This window comes from Lycium ferocissimum, chromosome 9 (genome assembly GCF_029784015.1).
Source record: "Lycium ferocissimum isolate CSIRO_LF1 chromosome 9, AGI_CSIRO_Lferr_CH_V1, whole genome shotgun sequence".
NCBI lineage: Eukaryota > Viridiplantae > Streptophyta > Magnoliopsida > Solanales > Solanaceae > Lycium > Lycium ferocissimum.
In genome coordinates, this window is record NC_081350.1 from 49389868 (window position 1) to 49413371 (window position 23504).

General features: G+C 35.8%; 2 protein-coding genes and 1 non-coding gene across 4 annotated transcripts; 2 read left to right on the top strand and 1 right to left on the bottom strand.

Annotated features, from left to right (window-relative positions):
- Positions 1 to 1775: 1775 nt before the first annotated feature.
- Positions 1776 to 11648, top strand: LOC132031175 (protein CONSERVED ONLY IN THE GREEN LINEAGE 160, chloroplastic). 2 transcript variants are annotated; one of them, XM_059421048.1, is made up of 9 exons: positions 1776 to 2207; positions 6950 to 6999; positions 7082 to 7157; positions 7250 to 7345; positions 7685 to 7765; positions 7868 to 7959; positions 8466 to 8561; positions 10336 to 10404; positions 11295 to 11648. In XM_059421048.1, the coding sequence occupies exons 1-9, from the start codon at positions 1899 to 1901 to the stop codon at positions 11431 to 11433; spliced, it is 1008 nt and encodes a 335-aa protein (XP_059277031.1). In that variant the 5' UTR covers positions 1776 to 1898; the 3' UTR covers positions 11434 to 11648. The 2 variants fall into 2 exon arrangements, with proteins under 2 accessions (XP_059277031.1, XP_059277032.1); XM_059421049.1 differs by lacking the exon at positions 1776 to 2207 and adding an exon at positions 3639 to 3925.
- Positions 11649 to 12484: 836 nt separating this feature from the next.
- Positions 12485 to 12558, top strand: TRNAT-AGU (transfer RNA threonine (anticodon AGU)). Its single transcript has one exon. It is a non-coding gene; the product is annotated as a tRNA-Thr (tRNA).
- Positions 12559 to 13400: 842 nt separating this feature from the next.
- On the bottom strand, positions 13401 to 18315 carry LOC132031176 (trihelix transcription factor ENAP2-like). The gene is made up of 3 exons (XM_059421050.1): positions 17193 to 18315; positions 16847 to 16885; positions 13401 to 13786 (listed from the first exon to the last, which is right to left on the bottom strand). The coding sequence occupies exons 1-3, from the start codon at positions 18136 to 18138 to the stop codon at positions 13770 to 13772; spliced, it is 1002 nt and encodes a 333-aa protein (XP_059277033.1). The 5' UTR covers positions 18139 to 18315; the 3' UTR covers positions 13401 to 13769.
- Between the last annotated feature and the right edge of the window lie 5189 nt (positions 18316 to 23504).

Sequence of the window (23504 nt, forward strand, 5' to 3'; positions counted from 1 at the left end):
ATCTTTGCTATTTTATCTCTTGGAGGTGTGTTGTGGTCGGGGAATAAAACTTGGTCATTTAGATGAGCTTTATACATAATTTTCAATAGCTCATTATTTCTCAAATTAAAGCTTTAATATATTTTCCAAACTTTTTCTACTTGTCACCGATACTTCTAGACCACCAAAATACATATAGAACAATACCTTAGTAGTAAGTTACGTAAAACATGTTAGTAATTTAGAATCTTTGTGACAACTTTAAAATCTCTAGTTAACTAATTATATCCATACAAATTGCTAACAACTTACTTTCCATAAACATGCATATAATACCAAATTAATAATCAACAGGAATAAGTTCTCATAATATGACCAAACTAGCAAAGGAAGGGTCAAAAATATATTTGAATATAGTAAGGCAATTTAAGTTCATTTGCAAATAAAAATAAATTTTCCTTTTAACAAATATAGATATTATATCAATTTCAAAAATTATATAAATTTGACGTTTTGAAAAAAGGATTTTGAGAATTGCAATTGATATCAAGATATTGAATTGAAACGGTTGGACACTTTCAACGCGATATATTCAACGGCATGTACTTTGTCCTACGACTTCCATAGTTTGATATTTGGTCCAGTATGTCTAAACTCACCAAAATTAGTACTTGACAATTCATTTCCAAAGTAAAAACATGTACAAAAATAGGATAATATTTATAGCTTTATTTTACGAGTCTTACTTCTTCGGGAGTAAGTTTCGATTTAATGTTTTAGGAGCAAATTTCGGATTTACTACTACTTCGGGACGATTTTTGAGTTTGCTACTTCAGAGTAGATTTACGAGTTTACTACTTCGGGGAGTAAATCATAGAATTTTTTTTTCTCAATTATTCTACCTCTTACGGAGGTGTGGCTTGATATATTCGACCAGGACATATAGTATTTATAATCTTTATTACATCTTTGTCACATTCACTTTAAGGAATGGATATGTATTTGTAACATTTATCAAAAAGTTCTCATTCTTCAAGAATGGAACAAAAACATCTCTACGTGTTCGAGCATATCAAATTATGATAGCTTAATACCTCTTTTAAGATGTTGCTACTTCGAGGAGCAAATTAAGGTATCCACATAACGTAGAGTTTTTTCTCTAACATGTCTTCAATTGTAATCAATGCAAATATTATCACTTTTGGTGATTAACAAATTTAATTAACACGAGATTTGTAAAATATAATTGATCATATTTTCTTTCAAACTACGAGTTAAAATATATTATATTCGCTCATATTTAAAATCAAGTTATACAACTTGAAGAATTCAAAAGAAATAGAAAAAGTAAAAAAAAACTTGCACTGATACTTTAGGTATATGTTAAAGTCGTTTCGATTTTAGGCATGGGCACGTGATGTTCATTAATATCCAATATTTCAAATCTAAACGGTGCTTCATCTTTCAAGACCATGAATGTAGTACCCATTCAAACGATCATATTATCAACACCTAAGGATGCTTCGCAATATCGTAACATCTCGGTTGATTCAATGATAACGTGTTATAAAATAATAAACCATTTCTCTTGAAGGGATCAAATACGATTTGATTTATAGGATATTTTTTTTTAAAAAAGAAAGATAGGATATTATAATAATATTTATAACAAAAGGATATTTTTTGCACTTAATCATGATATGATTGTTATTTAATTTATATCTCCTACGATAAAATAGTTTAATATGATCTTTACTGTAAAAATCAAATGTTCCTAAACAGGCCATGTAAGCAGATTTTCCCTTCCACTTATTTTCCCTACCAAAAAAACACAACAGCCATCTACACCAGTTTACACATTTGATCATATTTTTCCATCCCCAAAAAACCAAAGAAAAAACAGAAAGAAGAAAAAAAAAATGGCAGTTCTAAATTGCTACCTCTCAGTAACCTCAACAGCAACACCAAAATCTCAAGAATCATCAACAAATTCATCACCAACACTACCAACCAAAATAATTCTTCCAAAAAAGAAGCCTATGAAATGGTCCACTGGTGATGCACCAGGTGAATATGGGGGTCCACCTACTACAACTAAGTTAAGGAAATATTGGGGTAAAGATGAAGATCCTCTTACTTCTGATGATTTTATTTGGAATAAAGAATTTATGGGTCGAATGAAAAAATTTGTTCAGAATCCTCAAGAAGATCACTCTGCTCCTGTAAAGGTCCAATTTTTCTATACTAATCTTGGTCTTTTTTGTTCTTAGGGGTTGTTTGGTTGATGTTTATAGTCATGCAGGATTTAGTTATGCAGAGTTTAGTTATTCCATGTTCTAACTGTATAAAATAATACATAAATTGACTCATAACTTATACCTGTTTTTATTTACGTGGGGTTGTAAAATGATAACCAAATATTGTACTTGGTGTGCTAAATTTTATACAAAGCAACTAAATAACTTCCAAACATGGTATTAGCTATTTTAGTTTCATGCATAACTTCCTTCCTAATCAGCAACCAAACGACCCCTTATTGTTCAATGTTGGTACTTTCTGAATTTTTTCATATTCCGTGGTGTTTTCATAATATGAAATGTAGTCGCACATGCTTTTGGTTTATAGAGCTTTAAGTTGTTTTCACAATTGAGTTACCTTACAACTTAGTTGTTGTTGTTGTATACACTTATGGTGTGTGTAGTGTTTGGTATGTAAGCAAAAAAAATATTGTCCCAAGAGCATTTATATGTAATGCAGAAAAACAACTATGGGGTGGGGACTAGGAGTTTGGGGATGGGCAAGGGGTGGGGGTTGGGGGCCTTTGTGGGGTGGGGAGGAGACAATGAGTTTGGAAGGCCGTTTATGGAACTTGTTTTCCCTATACCAACTAGGGAAGTCATTTTCCTCATTTTTAATGAACTTGTTTTCTTGGAGAAAATATTTTGACCAACCAAACATAAGAAGATTCCAAACACACCTTTAATTAAGTCTTGTTTTCATTAGGAGTATTTTCAGTTATTCTTCCCAAAAAGAAGCCTATGAAATCGTCCACTGGTTATGCACATGAAGACCCTCTTACTTCAGATGCTTTTATTTGGAATAATGGGTCGTATGAAAAAGTTTGTTCAGGATCCTGAAGAAAAAAATGACCCTGCTTCTCGCTCTAATCCTGCAAAGGTCCAATCTTTCTATACTAATCTTGGTTTTCAGTGTTTTTACTTTCAAATTCCATGGTGTTTTGATAATATGAAATGTATTCACACAAGGTTTATCTAGCTGTTAAATGTTTTAGGCAATTGGGCTGCCTTACAATTTAGTTGTTGTATACACTTAGGGGGTGTTTGGTATGAATGAAAATATTTTCCACGAAAGATGATTTTCCCGGAAATATAAGTGGTTTTCTTACTGATTTTCTTGTGCTTGGTGAGTAAGCAGTAAACATTGTCCCAAAATCATTTGTATATAATCTAGGCAAACACTATGGTGGTGGAGGTAAGGTAGGGATCTGGGGGTGGTGGGTATGGGGCTATGGGGCTGGGTGGGTGGGGTGTTTTGGAGGGTGAGGAAGAGACAATCATTATGAAACCCTAGGGAACTTGTTTTTCCTACTACCCTTGGGGAAGAAATGGCTGTTCTAAGTTGCTAATACCTCTCAGTAACCTCAACAGCCACACCAAAATCTAAAGAATCCTCAATCAATTTATCCCAAACACAACCCTCACTACCAACGAAAATAATTCTTCCAAAAAAGAAGCCTATGAAATGGTCTACTGGGGATGCACCAGGTGAATATGGAGGCCCACCTACTACAACTAAGTTAAGGAAGTATTGGGGTAAAGATGAAGACCCTCTTACCTCTGATGATTTTATTTGGAATAAAGAATTTACGGGTCGTATGAAAAAAATTGTTCAGGATCCTCAAGAAAATCACTCTGCTCCTGTAAAGGTCCAATATTTCTATTACTAATCTTGATCTATTTTTTTGCTATTCTTGTTCAAATGTTAAGTACTTTCTGAATTTTGTCACATTCCATGGTGTTAAGATAAATGTGATATGTAGTTACTGAAGTTTTTCCAACTGGTTTAGGAGCAATGAGCTTCTGGTATATCAAACTTTAAGTGTTTTAGGCAATTGGGGTACCTGACAAGTTAGTTGTTGTATACACTTAGTAGGCGTTTGGACATGCGATTTCATCTCATGAGATGAAATCCCAAATCATCCAAAAAGGCATGATTTGGGATTCCAAATCATGTACCAATCATGTTTACCAACCATTTATATCAAATATTAAAAGATCTACAAGTTGGTAGTATATTTGTAACAAATTTACTCTTACCAACCATGTGGGAGGATTATATTAAAGAGTAGTTACACTACAACTCATGTTCAATTTTTCATTTTATTGAACTAAAGTTTGATCAATTGATGTTGTATTTTTTAGAAAGGCCTTCTAGTAGCGTATTAATTTTGTTATGAACTATGACTTGCTTATTTGGTAAGATTGTATAAGAATTGGGAAAGTTTTGATGGTTTTCACAACTTGTGGGGTTTTTATGTCTATAAGAAAAAATACAACTTAAGAAATCCAAATTGCATGTCCAAACAAAACTTCAACTTCAAATCATCATGATTTCAAATCATGTCCAAACGGCTCCTTAGGGCGTGTTTGGTATGAAGGAAAATATTTTCCACGAAAATAAGTGGTTTTCTTACTGATTTTCTTGCGTTTGTAAGTAAGCAGAAAATATTGTTCCAAAAACATTTGTAATCTAATCTAGGCAAACATTATGGTGTTGGAGGTGGGGTAGGGGTGTGGTGGTGGGGCTATGGGGGTGGAGTGGGGTGTGGTGGTGGGGCTATGGGGGTGGAGTGGGGTGTGTTGGAGGTGGAGGCGAATCCAGAATTTCAAGAGGATGAGTTCACCATTAGCTATGGGTTTTTTTTATTTCTTTTGTCTTTGGTTCGTTGCAGCTTAGCACCTATGGGGTTTTTTGATTTCTTTTGCCTTTTGGGACTTAGGTAATTAGAAATAAAGGAAAAAAAAAAATCATTAGAGGTAATATAAAAAAGAAACACGGTGTTTACTTTTGGGTAATTAGAATTATAGTAGAAAAAAGATTTAGAATAATATAAAAAGGAAAGTTAAAAGGCTGCTTTGATAAAAGCATAGAACGTGCAGGAGTGAGGAAATAAACACAGTCCCTAACCAGTGCTCCACTCAGCCTAGTTTGACCATGTGTTCCTTAAGGTAATATTAGATATATTTTCAGAATTATACACATAATATATCTAGTTTAGTCGAGTGGCCATGTGCTTACGTGACCCAAAATTAATACATAAATTCGCCTCTGGTTGGAGGGTAGGGAGGAGAAAATATTTGTGAAACGCCACTTATTGAACTTGTTTTCCCTACTCTCCCTAGGGAAGTCATTTTCCTCACTTTAAAGGCAAACCAAAGTGATTCTTCCAAAAAAGAAGCCTATGAAATGGTCCACTGGGGATGCACCAGGTGAATATGGGGGCCCACCTACTTCAACTAAGTTAAGGAAATATTGGGGTAAAGATGAAGACCCTCGAACCTCTGATGATTTTATTTGGAATAAATAATTTGTGGGTCCTATGAAAAAGTTTGTTCAGGATCCTCAAGAAAATTGCTCTGCTCCTGCCATGGTCCAATCTTTGTATTACTAATCTTGGTCTTTTTTGCTATCTTGTTCAATGTTAAGTACTTTCTGAATTTTGTCATATTTCATGGTGTTTTGATGATATGAAATGTTGTCACACGATGTTTTCTAACTGGTTTCGGAGCATTGAGCTTTCCATTTATTGAGGTTTTTAGTGTTTTAGGCAATTGAGCTGCCTACCAACTTAGTTGTTGTTGTATAAACCTAGGGTGTATTTGGTATGAAGGAAAATATTTTCCATGGAAAATGTATTCTTGGAAAACAAGTGGTTTTCGTGTTTTGTAAGTAATCAAAAAAGTATTATCCTAACAGCATTTATATGTAATCTAGCAAAACACTATGCAGATGGATTGGATTTGGGCTGGAGGGTGAGGTTCGGGGTCAACGGGGATGGGGTGGTCAAGAGGTGGGGGTTGGGGGCATTGGGTGGGTGGTGAGGAGATAATAAACTCGGAATATCATTTATGGATTGATTTTCCTACTTTCATTAGGGAAGTCATTTTCCTCATTTTTAAGGAACTTGTTTTTCTATAAAAGAAAATGTTTAGCAGCAGGTATAGTAAGCAAAATCATACGAAAAGACAAAGTGGGGTATGAGATAACAATAATGGATGCGTCAGATGGGCGTCAAGTGGTTGATATTATCCCTCCGGGACCAGAACTTCTTGTTTCCGAGGCGAATCTATCAAACCAACACATTTTGACCAACCAAACACGAGAAAATTGGAAAACATTTTCTGGATTTTTTGCCAAACACACCCTTAGTTTGGTCTGGTTTTGTCAGGAGTAGTTTTTATTTTGATTAGAGAATTGATTTCAAGGTAAGCGTCTGATTTAGATGACCTCTAGTTGTATAGAATCCTTGATTGGTCTTGAAAGATGAATTACTAGTATTGGAATGAAATAGTCCTGAATAGAATGTAATGGTTACTGAAAATTCATACAATTGACTCCAAGTAGTTTGTAGTTGAGGTAATTTTGTTTGAACTACATTAAGGATTCTCTGTTGTGTTGTTTGTCGTCAATTGTTATGTCTTTTGAGGAATCTTTTCTTGATAGTCCCTAGCTTTCTGCACGACAGGGAATAGACAAATGTTGGTCATTGAGTGATTTTTCCCTTTCCTTTTGTTCTTTTACCTTTTCTTTAAATTGAATTGCGCGAAAATATGATTTGTCTCTGTAGTGGCTGACTGGCTTCAACCGAAGAAGTTCTATACTACTATAGAGGGTAAAATTCGGCATTTTGCTTAATTTGTTTGTGACCATGTCATCTTGATCTTAACAGGAAGAGCCATCTGGATTTCTTAGCTTAAACAGAGTCATGAGTCTTGACAGGTGGGACCCTTCTTCTACCTTTCTTGATAGAGAAATATCAGTTGATTCTTCCTCTAATGTGATTGCGTTTTGGAGGATGCAGTATGGAAATTGACTTAACCGAGAAGCTAATAGCCCCTTCTAAACCTATGCTAGACCCTCAAGTCAATGAAAGTCAAGTAAGTCAATTTTAAGACATTTAGCTTTAGCTATTTGACATTCATTTTTTTTTTTTTTATACGGACATTGTTCAAGCTGAAATAGTTTTCAGGCTAGTGTAAGTGCATCTCAAAAATGGAGACCAGCACCAACACGACGCGAGCAAGAGAAGTGGGATAGGGCTGCAAAGGCTGCAACTGGAGGCAGTGTATGTCATTAGGAACTGCCTAAAGAATTCGTTTCTTGAAATTTGATTCTTTGTTTTTTGGGATTTTGACATTTTTGACTGTCGGCCAAAATTCATTACGGGCACTAGCCAAAATATACATTGATTATTTATATGATAAGTATATTACATGTATATTTGTGTGTATACGATATGTATATTATATGTAAAATTTTACTTAATATACATTACATATACATTTTCTAGCTATTATTTTTTAGAGTGGTCCAAAAAGGTTATCCCTTGTTTTTTGCTAAACATGTCTCCTGAAATATAGAAAAGTGCTACTCACCTTATAATGTCAAGTTATCCATCCCTCAGGAAGTGTTGCTCCGAGAAACAAGACGCTCAAAAGAGGACCCAAATATTTTGGCTGCTCAGTCGGAAGCGCAGTATCTTAAGGTACATGTTATTATTTTCTCCACCTGAGTCATACTCTTGATTGAGACCTGTTGACTGTACAAGTTCACAGTTCTAAATTATTTGTGTTTCTTTCTTCTGCAGTTGAAGGACAAACTACAGTTGCTCACCCTAGGTATTGGTGGTGTTGGCATAGTTTCAGCATATGTCTCTTATTCTCCTGAAATCGCAGCAAGGTAAACTAGTTGACTTTCCACAAGTTCTAGTTCTTTTCAATGTCTTCTGAATTAATGCATGGTGTGACTCAAATGATGTTGTAGTCTGACCTAACCCTTTATCCGTTAGTCTGACCTAACCCTTTATCCGTTAAGCTAGCTTTCCTTCAATTAGTAATCAAGTTTTGGTAGTATTTCCGAATGAATGAAATCTTTACTTGCCTATTTTCTTCAAAAAATGATTTTGTCACAGGAAAATAAAATGACCAAATCTTCTAGTATACTTCGTATATCTGTTATCAAACCAGGACTGTTTTATTTCTGTTTTGCTTATATAAATTTGAGTTTCCGAATTTGTTGCAAGGAATTAAGCTGGTGGTCTGCACATATGCCATGAAGCTTATAAAATTGGTAGTCATAAAATATGTTTCATGTGACCAGTTACGGTACTGTGTTAATTACTTGGTTCTTTCATGTGCATGCATATGTTTGGTATTGATATAATGTTATGTTTTACATCTGTCCAGTTACGGTGCTGGGCTACTTGGTTCATTGATGTACATGCGTATGTTGGGGAACAGTGTGGATTCTCTAAGGACAGATGGACCCAAAGCGCTTATCAAGTATGCTTTTCATGATTCGAGCTTTAGCTGATGACTCCTTCTGTGCATGTTTATCTCCATTATTTTGATGTTGTCTTTTATCTTCCTCAATCATAGCCTAGGTGTAATTCCATAATATTTTGCTTTTGCTTAAGAAACTGAATCTGATTTTCATATTGCAATTTTATTGTTTTCTGCGGGCAAAAAGTTGTTCTGCTTAATGAGTATTAAGTTAGGATACTGAGACGGAAAGTTAATTCAGGCTCGCTCTATATTATTTTGCATGTTCTGCATGGTATGTGTATGCTACGCCCGGGAAGTGCAATAATTATCATCAGATATCTGAAGCTATTGGACCATATGGGCCCCAGTAAGTAAGGATCCACAGATCAGTATGAAATTCTCAAAGTTAAAGTTGTTAATTTAACAGCAAGTATAAGCTCAAAAAAGATTCTTCGTGTAAACTAACAGAGTCTTGCATAAGCATGGGTTTACACCAAGGATTTGCCTTGAGCCCTTTCTTATTTATCCTAGTTATGAATGAGGTAACATTAGCATACAAGTTTCATTGTATATCCCGTTTGAAGATGTCATTGTATTAATAGACGAAACTAGCAAAGAAGTCAACCAAAATTTTGAACTATGGAGAACAGGAGAAGTACGCTAGAGATGAGGGTTTTAAGATAAGTAGGACGGAATGCATACATTGCAACTTTGGCCCCCATAGGAGAATGAAATTGAAGTGGGATTATCTAGGCTCTCAGATTCAAGGCAATAATATTATTTGAATAGGATGACTGAAATGAAGGACTGCAACGAGAGTGCTATGCTATAGGAAGATACCAATTAGAGTGGAAGGCAAATTTTATAAAATGATTGAGACCGGTAATGTTATGTCAGAGTGAATGTGGCATGGAACATGTTCAAATGCAATAAAATAGGTATTAAGAATTCATATAGCCAACCAAACTATTTTGGGACTAAGATATGGTAGTTGTTCATCATTGTTAATGTTGGTTGGGTAGACCAAAATCCTAACAATCACATCAAAGAAGGGTTTAATTTAGAAGTTTACTTTCAAATTCCTAAGTGAAGTTGGACCGTGATCCTCGTGGGATATTGTTTTACTCCACTTTGCATAGGATGCATATTGCCTAGTTCTGGAAAAATTTCTGTTAGTAGACATGATCAATTTTTCGTTTTATCTTCATGTTTGTGGATTTTCTTTTTGGCGGCAAGTCACAAGTACATTGTGCTGAGACTACTCTGAGAGTGACACTGTGTCTAGGGTTTCTGCTTGTGAATAGCTTGGCCACAAATACTAATAAGATATTTTATTTGCTCATATGAAAATTTGAAAAGAAAAATGTGGGGTAATCCATTATTACCAAATAGGCTTTAAATATGTATGATGGTTACTGTCGATTGGTTGATTTGTCAACTTTCACATCCTCATCCTCTTTGTACCTTATACTTGGATTAAAAAATAGGTAAAAAGATGTTTTTAGGATTACTTCTTTGACGTCCTCCTACTCTTCACTCTTCAAACATTTCCCGACTTGCAATTACCATTTTCATCTTGGGGTTGTACATGATCAGTTATACTGTGGTTGTTTCACTGTCAACAATTTCTTAATTCCAAGGGTTTAAGTTATTAAGCAATGGGTAAATAAATAGAGATCCAAGACCATGCATCATTATTGAATCCCTAACTGACACAGGGATAGTAGTCACATGCCATAAAGGACTAGTTTGATCTCTGATTAATTAACTTACGAGAAAGGTTTACTTGCAGGGGAGCAGCTGGGCAGCCAAGGCTACTGGTTCCTGTTGTTTTGGTCATGATCTATAACCGGTGGAATGGGTAAGGATCTTCCGCTCTCACTGTATTGCATTAAAACACGTACGGATAGAATAATTGTTGCAAGGAAACTTCTCTTATTATGTTTCTGCATGGATAAAGAAATTGGAGCTGCCGAGCTGTTTAAAAGGAGCTTCTGTTTCTCCTATTCACCATTTATTAACAAGATTTAATTAGAACTTTTGGTTTACCAAATTTAGAAGTTGACCACTTATCTGCCGAAGAACAAAAGAAAAACTTAGTAAGCTGAGGGAAGTTTTGACACTTGAATATCAATCTAATGTAATGGCATTAAATTAATTAATCTGTTTGTTTCTAGTTTGAGATGTCTCAAGGGTATTGTCCATGACCAAAAGTCAAAGTGAAGTTTTCACCCAGTTCCAAGTAATCACCTTCATTCAACTTGGGACTTGTCCATTAAAAAGTTGAAACACCACTAGAAAGGGTATTATCAACCATTCTGAAGTAGCTTGAACTCGTTAGTGATTAATGTCCTGTTTGTCCAAGCTTTTGGAAAGCCGAAAGTGCTTATTTTAAAAAGTTGAGATGTTTGGCAAAGCTTGTAGGGAAAAGTACGCGTTTTTTAGCAGTAGCAGAAGTAGTTTTTTCAGAAGCTAAAACAAGTTGCATAAATTACTGCTTTAATATTGGCAAAAGTGCTTTCCAAATTGATTAGTCAAATACAAGCTGCTACTGTCCAAAAATACTTTTTCGAAAGCACTTTTTGAAAATGAACAAATTTTGAAAGCTTGGCTGAAGGGGCTATAAAATGAACCTAAGAATTATTTATAGACCTATTCTTGGACTATTCTGGAGCTAGCTCTGATGCTTTTACGTTGCATAAAGCAGCTTACATTCGTGTATTTTGCTTGCTTAATTTGGTTTCTTTTCAGGATCCTTGCGGCGGAGTATGGATTGATGCACCTTGAGTTGATACCCATGCTAGTGGGGTTCTTCACTTACAAGATTGCAACTTTTGCACAAGCAATTGAGGAGGCAGTGACAATTGTAGGGAAGAAGACAGAAACATAATGTTAATACGTTATAGGTATAGTACCAAAGTCCCCCTTATAGGATTTGATAATTTTTGTGTCAATATTAATTTACTAAGATATACATGTTTACAACATTCTTCTTGTTTTATAACGAGGTGTATAGTTCAAGCAACAACGAATTTTCATGTTGAATTCATATCCTTTTAGATAGTTTACTCATCAAGGAGCAAAATAAAGCACTGCTTGTCCCGATTTTAAGTTTGCTCTATGGCCAGTCTTCTTTCTCTTTACTCTTAAACTCCATTCCATAATTATTGTATAGAATGAGTTCGGGTTCTGCAAATTTTAGGTTCTGAATTCTCAGCCTGGATAGAGTTGAGGCAAATGTATCGATTATTATGTTGAAAAAAAAAAATACAATTGAATATTACGCAACAACTGATATGGAACACTCGTTGATATTGTATATGCGAGTAATTTTTTCCTTAGTCACCCGCCGTCTGATCCAACAGGCAACAATAACACACACAGTATAATCTCATTAGGTGGGTTGCGGGGAGGGTAGAGTGTACGCACACCTTACCCCTATCTTGTAAAGGTAGAGAGGTTGTTTCCGAAGGACCTTTGGCTCAAGGAAAGATGAAAATGCAACAATAATAAAGGCCGTAATAACAAGATAAACGAAATGAAAAGAAACAAACAGGTAGCACTAGAGATCGAGTAAGCAGATACAAAAAGCTATAAATACTCCTGTTAAGGAACTATGATGATTTCATAGTTAATATTGTTTACCTAACAAAACCCCAATGTCACCATAACTTAAACACAAATTAGGTGGAAACAAAAGGCTTCTAGTACATTTATTTTAATTCTTCCATTAAAAGAATAGTTGATCTTTCACTTTTCTACATTCACTTCAACTGGATGGAAGTCGAAAGAAGAGGTAAAAATGCTCAAAAATTTATCATTAGCAATCTTTTAGGATCGTATTATTCTTCCACTACAATTAATACTGAACAGCGAATTCGTCCCAGAAAGAATTTTCATATTGCTGTTACAAAGCCAAATCAGCGCACATCAAACATCAAGCTCTCGTAGCTCAGTTGGTTAGAGCACCCGTTTAGTAAGCGGGAGGTCTTGAGTTCGACTCTCAACGAGAGCACATGACAATTTTTTGTTGCAATCCATGCTTCTCATCCTACTGACATTGCCAGGACCATAAAGAATTATATGATCTTTTTTCATGTGTATTTCCTTTCTTTCACAAGGTTTATAATGGTTTTGGCTTTTCATATTAGAAGATAGATTTATTTTCCTCTCTACGTAACATGCATTTTTTTTTTCTGGTATCAGTTTCTGCAACCCCTAAGGATCTAATTCAAACATAATTTAAGTTATATACACTAATAGTAAAATAATTGTTTACGCCATCAATTTAATTTAGCCCATATAGCAGGATACTTACAGTTATTATTCTAGGTTATCAATCAATATTATTAATAGACTTGCCTACAATAACCTTTTAAGTAATCCAATTGTATAAGTATTTATCGGTAGTGTAGAGAACTTAGAACTCAAAAAGAAACAGCTAGTCAAACAAATACAAAGATACAGCAAACCTTTAGTCGTCTTTCCACTGAGCTCCAACAGGTCGCTCTCAGGTGGAAAGTAACATCAACTACTTAAAGGAAGGAGATAGCGTAATAGTGAGACGGACAACGTGTATGATGTAGCAAGATGGATGGTGATTGAACTCCTATAAAGGCAATTGTTTCACAAATACAACAAGAACGATACACCCAGTGTAATGGCACAAGGGGAGTCTGAAAGGGTAGAGTTCACGCAGAGCTTACCCAACTGTTTCACGAATAATGCAGAAAATTTGAGAAAATGCAGTCCAACCAGAGCAAAATTCACAGGAACAGAAATATCATTTCAATCCTCAGTCACAATAATCCTCCACGGTCATAGTAAAAGCTATAAACAAAAATTGAGAATCGAATGTTGGAAGGAGAAATGAGAACCCATTTGGCGGAAATGTATAAACTAGTCAGTCGAAACAGGAACTTCATGATTCGATTCACATGTGCACAAGGATATTTCTTACTTATCGGAAAAAAAGAAAGCTTAAAGTTGAAAGAATATAACTAGGACCACGCTGAGGGCCTCGCTCAGGCCAACACTTTTACACAGAAATAAGTTACAAGCTCTTAAAATCTCAAAACAACAACAGACTAAATCAAACCTAAAAATAGTATCTACTGCTTATCTTCACTATAGCAAACTTGTATTCTCTTGGCGAGGTTAACCAAAATATATGTATCACCTCCAAAAGTTTTGTCGATAAATGCACTCTTCTAGTCAACATTCCTTCTACAAGTAACCATCTGCTCATAAAAATAGAAACCCATTAACTTCACATTTGTGTCGAAGTAATTTCAAACTAAACATCCAGAGAATAGTACTTAATACATAATAATGAGGACATTACTGGCTTTACGTGATATTTAGAAGGTGGGAGGGTAAGAGAAGGCAACAAAAAATAAAGGATTCTCTTCTTTTCGAGAACTTCTAAATATTTAGGAGCCACAGTGCACCAATGAAGCTTCTCAATAACCTTCCTTGATCCCAAGGTAGGGGTAAGGTGTGCGTACACTCTATCCTCCCCAGACTCCACTTGTGGGATTACACCGGGTATGTTGTTGTTGTTGATCCCAAGCGGGGCAAGAATTAAGAAACATTTTACCCTCTGACCCTATCAATTGCTAACTCCATAATTAGAGTTCAACAAGCATAAGTCGTTTCTTCAAAGCATAGCTACCACGATACAGCAGGACAAGTTAACTAAAGAAGGAGCAAATGGTAATTACAATAATAGACTAATGAGAAAATCAACTATCGACTAAAGCTTTCATCACACAGTTGAACTACTAAAGCTTCTCTAAATGTCATGGTGGGGGGACGATGCACATTTATAACTATGAGTAAATATATTTGTTTCACGCAATAAAAATCTCCGCACATATCCACAAGCATTGCATCTTTACTGCTCTTCCTCTGAAGCTTAAACTATGTATTATACTCAGGATATAGACCAATCTCAGATCTCCAGTGTGGCATCATAACATTTTTACCAGTCATTAAATCAACAATTCCCCATAGAAAGTAAATAGATAGTCAAGACCATAGCAATTATGTTCAAGGACACATCAAAAAGTGTCTTATCTTCATTTTCAATTCAATCTGTTCAAGAGATGTGAACGCAAAATCTTTCCACTATAATATTCCTCAATATTGTCCTATGGCAATTTTAAGAGAACTCTGTAGACAAAAATGCATTCTTCAATATGAAATTGAATAGAACAGATCAAATTTGGTTAAATTGAAGTATAAAGTACTTCTGGAAAAAATAAAATTTTGATCATACTTACCATTTCAGTTCTACACCACTGGGATTGTTTGGAGGATGCATTATGTGGCTAGTAAGTAGTAGGGATTATGGGAAAGAAAAAAAGCTCAATAGAAAACCATAATGCTATGCCAAATGCCAAATTAACTAGAAAAACTACCCCTTCCCCACCCATCTTGCAGGAACACTTTTGTCACCACAGCCAAGAAGAAAGAAAAAGTCAAGAGGAGCCAGAACCAACAGTTGGTCAAAGCCCTCATGAAACCACAAAAACATCCAATCATCTAAACCTCAGAATGAAAAAGAGATTAAAGTAACATTTTGGTTAAGATCATCTTATTTCTTAATTAATAAGATCAAGAAAATTTAAAATACTATTTAATTTTGGTCAAACGAGGACTCATACTTAAACCAAGAGGGTCATCTAAACAGTTTACTTACATCTATAGCTAACCAAGGTAGAATAAGACATACTGCCTGAACTTGTATAAGCCCTCAGAAGCTGATTCCTGACACATGAAACACCAAACTATCGAAAGAAAGATTTCGTACCAGCTTTGAGACTGGCAAGTCAAGTTCGAACAATAAAGAAAGTGTTGCACAACTACTTATCATTTCCAAAAAAAAAAAAAAGGTGTTGCACAACTGAGCTATGGAAGCAGGAGACGAAGGCATAGCTTATAGGTTTTCGCCACACTAGTACTTATGTGGATTCGATGGCAGGAGAGGAATTAGATAGCTTTTAATGGCGTAGAGTCTGATTTTGTAAGATGAATAGTCTCTTATTTCTAGTATCTTTTGGTGCAACCATAAGATTCCAGTCGGCATAGAAGATTGGGTGTAGTTTGTGGAGAACCATATTTAATTTTAAATCTCTCTACTTGTTGGAATACTTCTTGTACAAGGAAACTTCCCCATAAATTAATAAAATTTGTTATGTTAGCCTTTTCAAAAGATAAAACAACATATATTACCTTATGTATCTTCAATCCAGTTAACCTCCTAGATAACTAACTCATATAAGAAAACTTATACATTAACTCCTTATCCAAAAACAAAAAACAAAAAAGGAATTATTTTCTACCTTAACTCTATCAGTGAGATGGGATTCAAATATAACTCAGCAGAGATACAATGCATGCCCAATTCACATTTAGTGAGAAGCCCCAATTCTCCATCATTGGCTAGACTTGGCCTTGATCTGTTCTTTATGATATCCAGTGTTTCTTGCACAAGTACAGATTAAGGAAAAGGTCATTACATCACTAGTTCTCACTTCTCACGCATCGTGAATTTCCCTAATGGCTAACCCCTTGAAAACTTTTCAGGTTTAATTTCTTCAATCGTATTAAAAAGAACCCTACTAGTGCATGTTAAAAAGAGGCAAATGTAAAAGAGAACTGAGGATTAAAGCAAACTAACTAAACCAATCCCAATCTCTCTTTCCTAAGGAAGCAACCCAATTTAAAGGCAAAAGAGCAACTCAGCAACAAACCCAATAGCAGATACACTAAATAAACTGCTCCTAGGACAACATACCATCATTATTGATCAATTGGAAACTTCCCAATCATTAAATATCAACTAATAACTTGAATAAGAAACACCTTCATATATCTTTATATCTATCAATCAAATTGAAAGCTTCTTTTCACCATACATACATATATACATACATAGGTACATACATACACGAGTTTCAATTGGATTGCTACGTAAAATCAAACAGAATCAAAGAAACAGCAAATTTTCCCAACTAGGAATAACATAAATCGCTCACCAGCTTGTGAACTGTTCTTAGCGCGTTTAAGCTTTTCAAGCTGCATATATCTTTGTATCTAAATATAAATGTCAACTACAACTTGAATAAGAAACACCTTCATATTTCTTCATATCTAGCATTCAAATTAAAAGCCTTTTTTCACCATACATACATAAATAGGTAACATACATACACGACCATCAATTGCATTGCTATCTAAAATGATACAGAATGAAAGAAACATCAAATTCTCCCATTAATAATACATAAGTCACTTACCCGCTTGTGAACTGTTCTTAGCGTGTTTAATCTTTTCAAGCTGCATGTATCTTTGTATCTAAATATTAAATGTCAACTACAACTTGAATAAGAAACACCTTGATATATCTTTATATCTAACATTAAAATCGAAAGCTTCTTTTCATCATACATACATAAATAGGTACATACATACACGACCATCAATTAACTCGGTATCTGAAAATCAAACAGAATGAAAGAAACAGCAAATTCTCCAATTACTCACCATCTTGTTGTGAACTGTGCTTCGCGCGTTTAATCTTTAAGACAAACGTGTTTATGTTACCGCCAGCCAAACAATCAAAAAAACTAAAAAGCCAAACGGGCTGTACTTGTGATTCCATAATGAGTTTCATTCTTTGAATCTCCAAATCTTTCGCAAATTGCATCCTTTGCTTCTCCAATTCCACCATTTGCCTTTGCTTAGCATCCTCAACTCGTTCGTATATCTCCGCAAACCTCCCTATCGCTTCCGCTAACCTGCTACAACCTTCCGCCAATTCACCACCACTCTCCTTCCTCCTACTTATACCTACCGCCTGAAAACTCGCCGGAGTTGAAGTTTCCGACTCATCCTCTTCGTCGGAATCATCCGACACGGCAGCTGCGGCGGCGGCCATGGCTGAGAAATTTCGCCGGTAAAGTTCTCCGGCAGCCGGCCGTTTTGACCGAGGAGCAACCGGCACTGCGGAAGGCGGCGGAGGAAGCAGTGGAGGTGTTTTCCGGCGAGTAGCAACGGTTAACGTCACCGGTGATGACGTCATCACCGGGGTTGTTACCGGCGACGGAGAAGGTTTGAAATTATCACCGATGAGTACATCGAGGCTATTGAAAAACGGCCATTGAGGAACATACCTACCGTGAGATTGAGAAACCCTAGCTTTTTCAATCTTATACTTTTTTTTCAACGTATCGATCCGGTTTTTGCACTGTATATCTGTTCGATATTGCTTTTTCGTGTGTCCGTGAAGTGCGTTGACGGAATTAGCAACTTCCTGCCAGTGTTTCTGTCTTAGATTACCGCGTTTCAGTTCTAGATAGTGAGATCCCCATGCTTCGATGAGTGTATGAGTCGCCGCTTCTGACCAGCAATCTTCACGCGCCGGGAACGCCGGCGATCGAGTTAACGGCGGTGAGATTGTCGTCGCCGGAGAAATTGTAGGAGGAGGAGGCGCGTGAGGAGGAAGAGCTACGTGTTCGTTTTTTATTGGTGGAGGTGAGAACGACGGCGACGGTGACGGAGAATTGTTATCGAGATCGTTGTCGGACATCGGAGACAGCGGCGATTCGACGGCGGCGCTAACCCTAGTTTTTTCGATTTTAGGGTTAGAGAGAGAGAGGGGTGTGAAGGTGAGAAGTTATTCAGTGTGATTAGGTCGACGGTACATCGACAAAAATGTGCCGACGATGTTACGTGGGGTAGGGGTGGGGGGTTGGGGGTAGGGAGGGCGTATGGGTTGAATTTGAGCTTTTGGGCTTGACTATGGAGTTGGGTTGAATTCATTTTTCTGCGCGGATTGGCCTTCATTTGGGTGGTCTTTAATTTTTGACCTTTAAATTGGTGGTCTTTTAAGTTTTGTCTTTCGCTTAATATTCGAGGTTGTGAGTTTAAACTCCAGTTCAGTAAAAAAAATCACAAAGTAGATATTTGGATTAGCAAAATAGAATTTTACTTCAAAACTCTGCCTGAAGGCAGAATTTTACAAATTCTATCCATGCGAATTTACAATTTTGTAAATTTTATCTATGCAAATTCTGCCTTAAGGCCAAAATTCTACCTTAAGGCAAAACTCTACCTTGCGAATTCAAATTCTACCTTGTGATTTTTTTTAAAAAAAATTGACTGAGCGGGGGTTCGAACCCGAAATCAAGAGATTTTTAGTGAAGGCCAAAAGTTAAAGACCACCAATTTAAGGGACAAAAGTTAAAGACCACCCCCAGTGAAGGACTATCCTGCAAATTGCCCAGTTGAATTTGGGCTTGAATATGGGGATGGGTTGAATTTGGGGAAAAGGACACAAATGGCCGGTGAAACTAATCCCACCCTCTAACCCAATTTTTCCCAAATCCAAATTATACCTACTAAACTAATTCCATCCATTAGCCAAAACTTAAATAAGACAATTTTCAAATAAAAACCTAAACACAAAAATGTTTGAGGTGATTTTTATATATAATATGTGTCATTTGTGCATAAAATATGTATCAGTACCTATTTGTAATGTATAGAAACCGTATAAAATATGAATCGCTAAGTTATGTATCATTTTTGTATATAATATGTATCATTTGTGTATATAATGTGTCTCGGCCACGGTAATACCCGTATAGAATAGAAAATTGTATCATTTTTGTATATAATATGTACCATTTTTTGTATATAATTCCAGCATGCGTATATAAACTGTATCAGTCTTGTATAGAAAGTGTACCATACGTATAAAAAATGTATAATAGAAACCGTATCATTGTGGTATATAATATGTATCACTATTGTATATGTGTAAAAAAAATATCATATTATTATTGTTTAATATGTGTATAATAAATGTATAATTAACGTATAACTTATGTAAAATAAATGTATGATTAATTCCAGCATATGTATATAAACTGTATAATTCTTGTATATAAAGTGTGTATATAATTCCAACATATGTATATATACTGTAGCAGCCCTTTAGTGGCGACTTAGTCGCCACGAAAAGTTTTTTTTTTTTTTTTTTTTTAAGCGCACGGGTCTGTTAGACCAGTGGCGACCTTGGCATTATTTTGGGTCGGCCTGCCATTTTTTGGCATTATTTTGGGCCGAACGGACCCTAGTGGAATTAAGCCCAAACAGTAGTTAAATGTGGGATTAGTTTGGCTGAGTGGACACACAGTGTCCTTTTCCCTTGAATTTGAGCTTTTGGGCTTGAATATGGGGGATGGGTTGAATTTGACCTTTTTGAGCTTGGATACGGGGAATTTGAGCTTTTTGAGCTTGGATACGGGTATGGTTGAATTTGGGGTTAAGTAATAGCCTCCGTTTTAAAAAATAGCCTCCGCGTTGATTTTTTGGTTCTGCTTAACAAAATGTTTAAGAAATAGCCCGATGGTTAGAAATAGAAAGAGTAAATACGATTTTCAATACTTTGCTTATGTACAGCTACTCTCCGTTTTAAAAAATTCGATAGACAAAGTTTTTGTTGTCATTGGGCATAAGTTGTGGAGATAAATTAGTTTTGCGTATAAGGTAGAAATTCAGGATATTTCAAGACAGTGAACCTGCTCAATTGACCACAAGTTCTGTTTTAAGCCACGCTCACGAGGGACTGAGAAGTTGACGAAGTAGGGAGTTAAATGAGAGGCTAGAGTCAAAGGCGAGCCAATGAGCTTCTCAGTTAATGAAGAGCTTCCCTTGATGTGAGCAGAACTATCTATTTGAATTATGTTGAAAGCGGCCCTCCATTCCTGCTATAGGCAAAAGCTAGAAGTTATGCCTAATGCAAAAGTTCTTCCCAACAAATTTTTTCAAGTTAAGGTTATTTTTTAAAGATTTTATTTAACAGGGATAAAAATTCAAGAAGGGACACTTTGGGACACCACGCGTGATTTCCTGTTGAATTTTAGCTTTTGGGCTTGAACATGGGGATGATTGAATTCGAGCTTTTGGGCTTGAATGTGGAGATGATTGAATTTGAGCTTTTGAGCTTGAAGATGGGGATGGTTGAATTTGAGCCTTTGGGCTTGAATATGGGGCCGGTTAAAGCCCATCTTTGGTTTCAGAGCATTTTTTTTGTGCGCAATGTCCTTGAAAGGCACTGGTCTTTTAATTTTTGTCTCTGAAATTTGAAATTTTTATTTTTTTTCCCTTTGCCTAAAATTTATGGGTTTTGGGTTCGAACCTCTGCTCAGTTAAATATTAAAATAAAATTCTCAAGGCAGAAATTTGTAGCAAAGTTAGGCCTATTCGGACAAAGTTAGGCAAACTTTTGCCCGAATAGGCCTAATTTTGGGCAAAAGTTAGGCCTATTCGGGCAAAAGTTATGCTTTAAAGCAGAATTTTGTAAAATTTCAACTAAGTTAAAAATAAATAAAAAATTAATTGAAGGCAAACCTCTGCTCTGGCTTATGCCTGAAGGCAAAATTCAAACTCTGCCTTGCGAATCTAAACTCTACCTTGCGATTTTTTTTAAAAAAAAATTTTGACTGACCGAAGATTCGAACCCAAAATCAAGAAATTTTAGTGAAGGACAAAATTAAAGGCCACCAATTTGAGGGCCAAAAATTAAATACCAGTGCCTTTGAAGGACAATCGTGCACATGACCCGTTTGAGAGTCAAAGGTGTTTTTGGGCCTTTTGGCAACATTTGGACAAATGTTGGGTCATTTGCACTTTTGTACCTATTTTGTCTTTGGTCTGTAATTTTCGCTCCTTAATGCAAATAACTTTTTTTGCAGGGCATAAATTTATATTTTTGCATTTTAATATTTTATAAATTATGCCTCGCGCACTTAAAATATTTATGGCCCGTTAGACATAAGACTGTTTGTTTTAAAACATCTAAATGTGCATAATGTATTTATTTAAACATGGTAAATATACATTCAAGTAAAAAAGTAACTAAATATAGAAAAATAAATATAAATTTAATAAAATTAAAATATTATTTGATAAAAAATAAAAACATTATGTTCACTAGTAATGGTGGAGATGATGATTGGATCTGGTGGCTAGTAATAATGATAATGATAGTGTTGATTGTGGAGGTGGTATGTGTAACACCCCGTACCATTAACCTAAGCTTTGACCATAATCCTAGACTTAGAAAAGCAGATAAAGAATGCGGGAATTTGAAATTTCCTCTTCAGTTGTAAGATGGGGGTTTACGCTGATGAACAGTGATCGTATTTCAGTATACAGCCCCGTATTTCAAGTCGTAAACTAGTACCAAAGATTTCTGCGCATTCTGGAATTTGGCATTTGGAGGTTACATTGTTAAATACAGATCGTATTTTAAAATACAGCCCGTATTTCAAAAGGTATTTGGAATTTTGGAAAACTTCCTTGATGAAAGTTGTAGAGCTTTGAAATACCTTTCCAACGGTATATTATGGGGGTCAAACGGACATCTGTGCAAAGAGTTATGGCCATTTTACTTAAGAGCCATAGTGTAGTCCACACAGAATACGGACCGTATTTCAAAATACGGCCCGTCTTTCAAAATACGGCCAGTATTTTACTGGGCGTAAAATTTAATTTTTCAGAACAGTATATATTCGTCCATATCAGTTCAAATCATTATTTTTCATTCCTTCAAGCCCTAGAACGACCTCCTACCCTCTCCTATCATCAAAAACACCAAGGTAAGCCTATTCTAATCATTCCAAGTCAATTCTAATATATATCCTCATAACCTAAACAAGAAATCATCATTCCTAACCTAGAGTTTTCAAGAAAACCCATCTCAAGGTTCAAGATTCAAGATTTTGAAAATCTTCTTCAAAGTTCAAGTCTTTTATTCAAGTTGGGAGCAATTCCAGGTATGTTAAGCATACTATCTACATGAGGAACATTGTTTAATCATCCTCATACCTCAATTATCATAATTCTCAGAAATCCAGCCAGTTCATGATTTTGCCCTAGTTCTTGATTTCCATAATCTAGGGTTAGAGCTCAGTTTTCTGATTTTGTTCATACTTGTTATGCATGCTAGGGACCCTAGCTTAATCTAAAGGACTTGTAATTCAATCTACGAGTCTCAGAATGCAGTCTAAGTCATCAGTTAGGTTATAGAGCCAGTGGTCAATTTTACACCTATTGCTTCATGTTTGATTGGGCCTAAGGCCATAGTTATGATTCATATGCATATGTAATTATTTTGGGCCTGAGGCCATAGCTTGCGATCTCATTATTTATTGGGCCTGAGGCCATAGTCACATGATATTTGCACAGGTGGTTTCTATACAGATCAGCTCATGATATGAGTATTCAGTTTCATTATACTTTATGGTTCATGTATCCTTTATCGTTGCTTCAGTTGCTTATCATACTTGTACAATTCAAATGTACTAACGTCCTTATGCATGGGCCTGCACTTCACGGTGCGAGTCGACTTTCGGAGGATACGGCGGCTTAGCTTCCAAAGACTTTGAGTACGTCGCCTAGTTGGCGAGCCCCTCTCATTTAGGGCTTCCGTCTATTTCGACTTTTCAATATTAGTTAGTTCATTAGTATTTGAGGCATGTCAGGGTCTTGTCCTGACCTAGTTATTCTTACAGTATTTTGATCATAAAGGTTTCTTAGACACAGTCTTTAGTCAGTTATGTTGGTTTTGCCTCACAACATTTACTTCCGCATCCTCTATTATATTGGAGTTAGAATATTCTCTTGGTTCATTTTATATCTTGCATGCTTTCATAATACAACTATTAGACTCAGCAGCCATGGGTTCGCTCGGTCATAGACAGTCAGGCATCGAGTGCCGTGTCACACCCAGGCCACAGTTCGGGGCATGACATGGTGGTTGTGGATAGAGTGGTTGTAAAAGTTATTCTCACAAAAATAGCTCTTAATGAAATTATGACTTTGTTCAAGATTTTAATGATTAAGACTTATTCAAACTAAATAAGTGCTAAGATCTTAATGTAAATA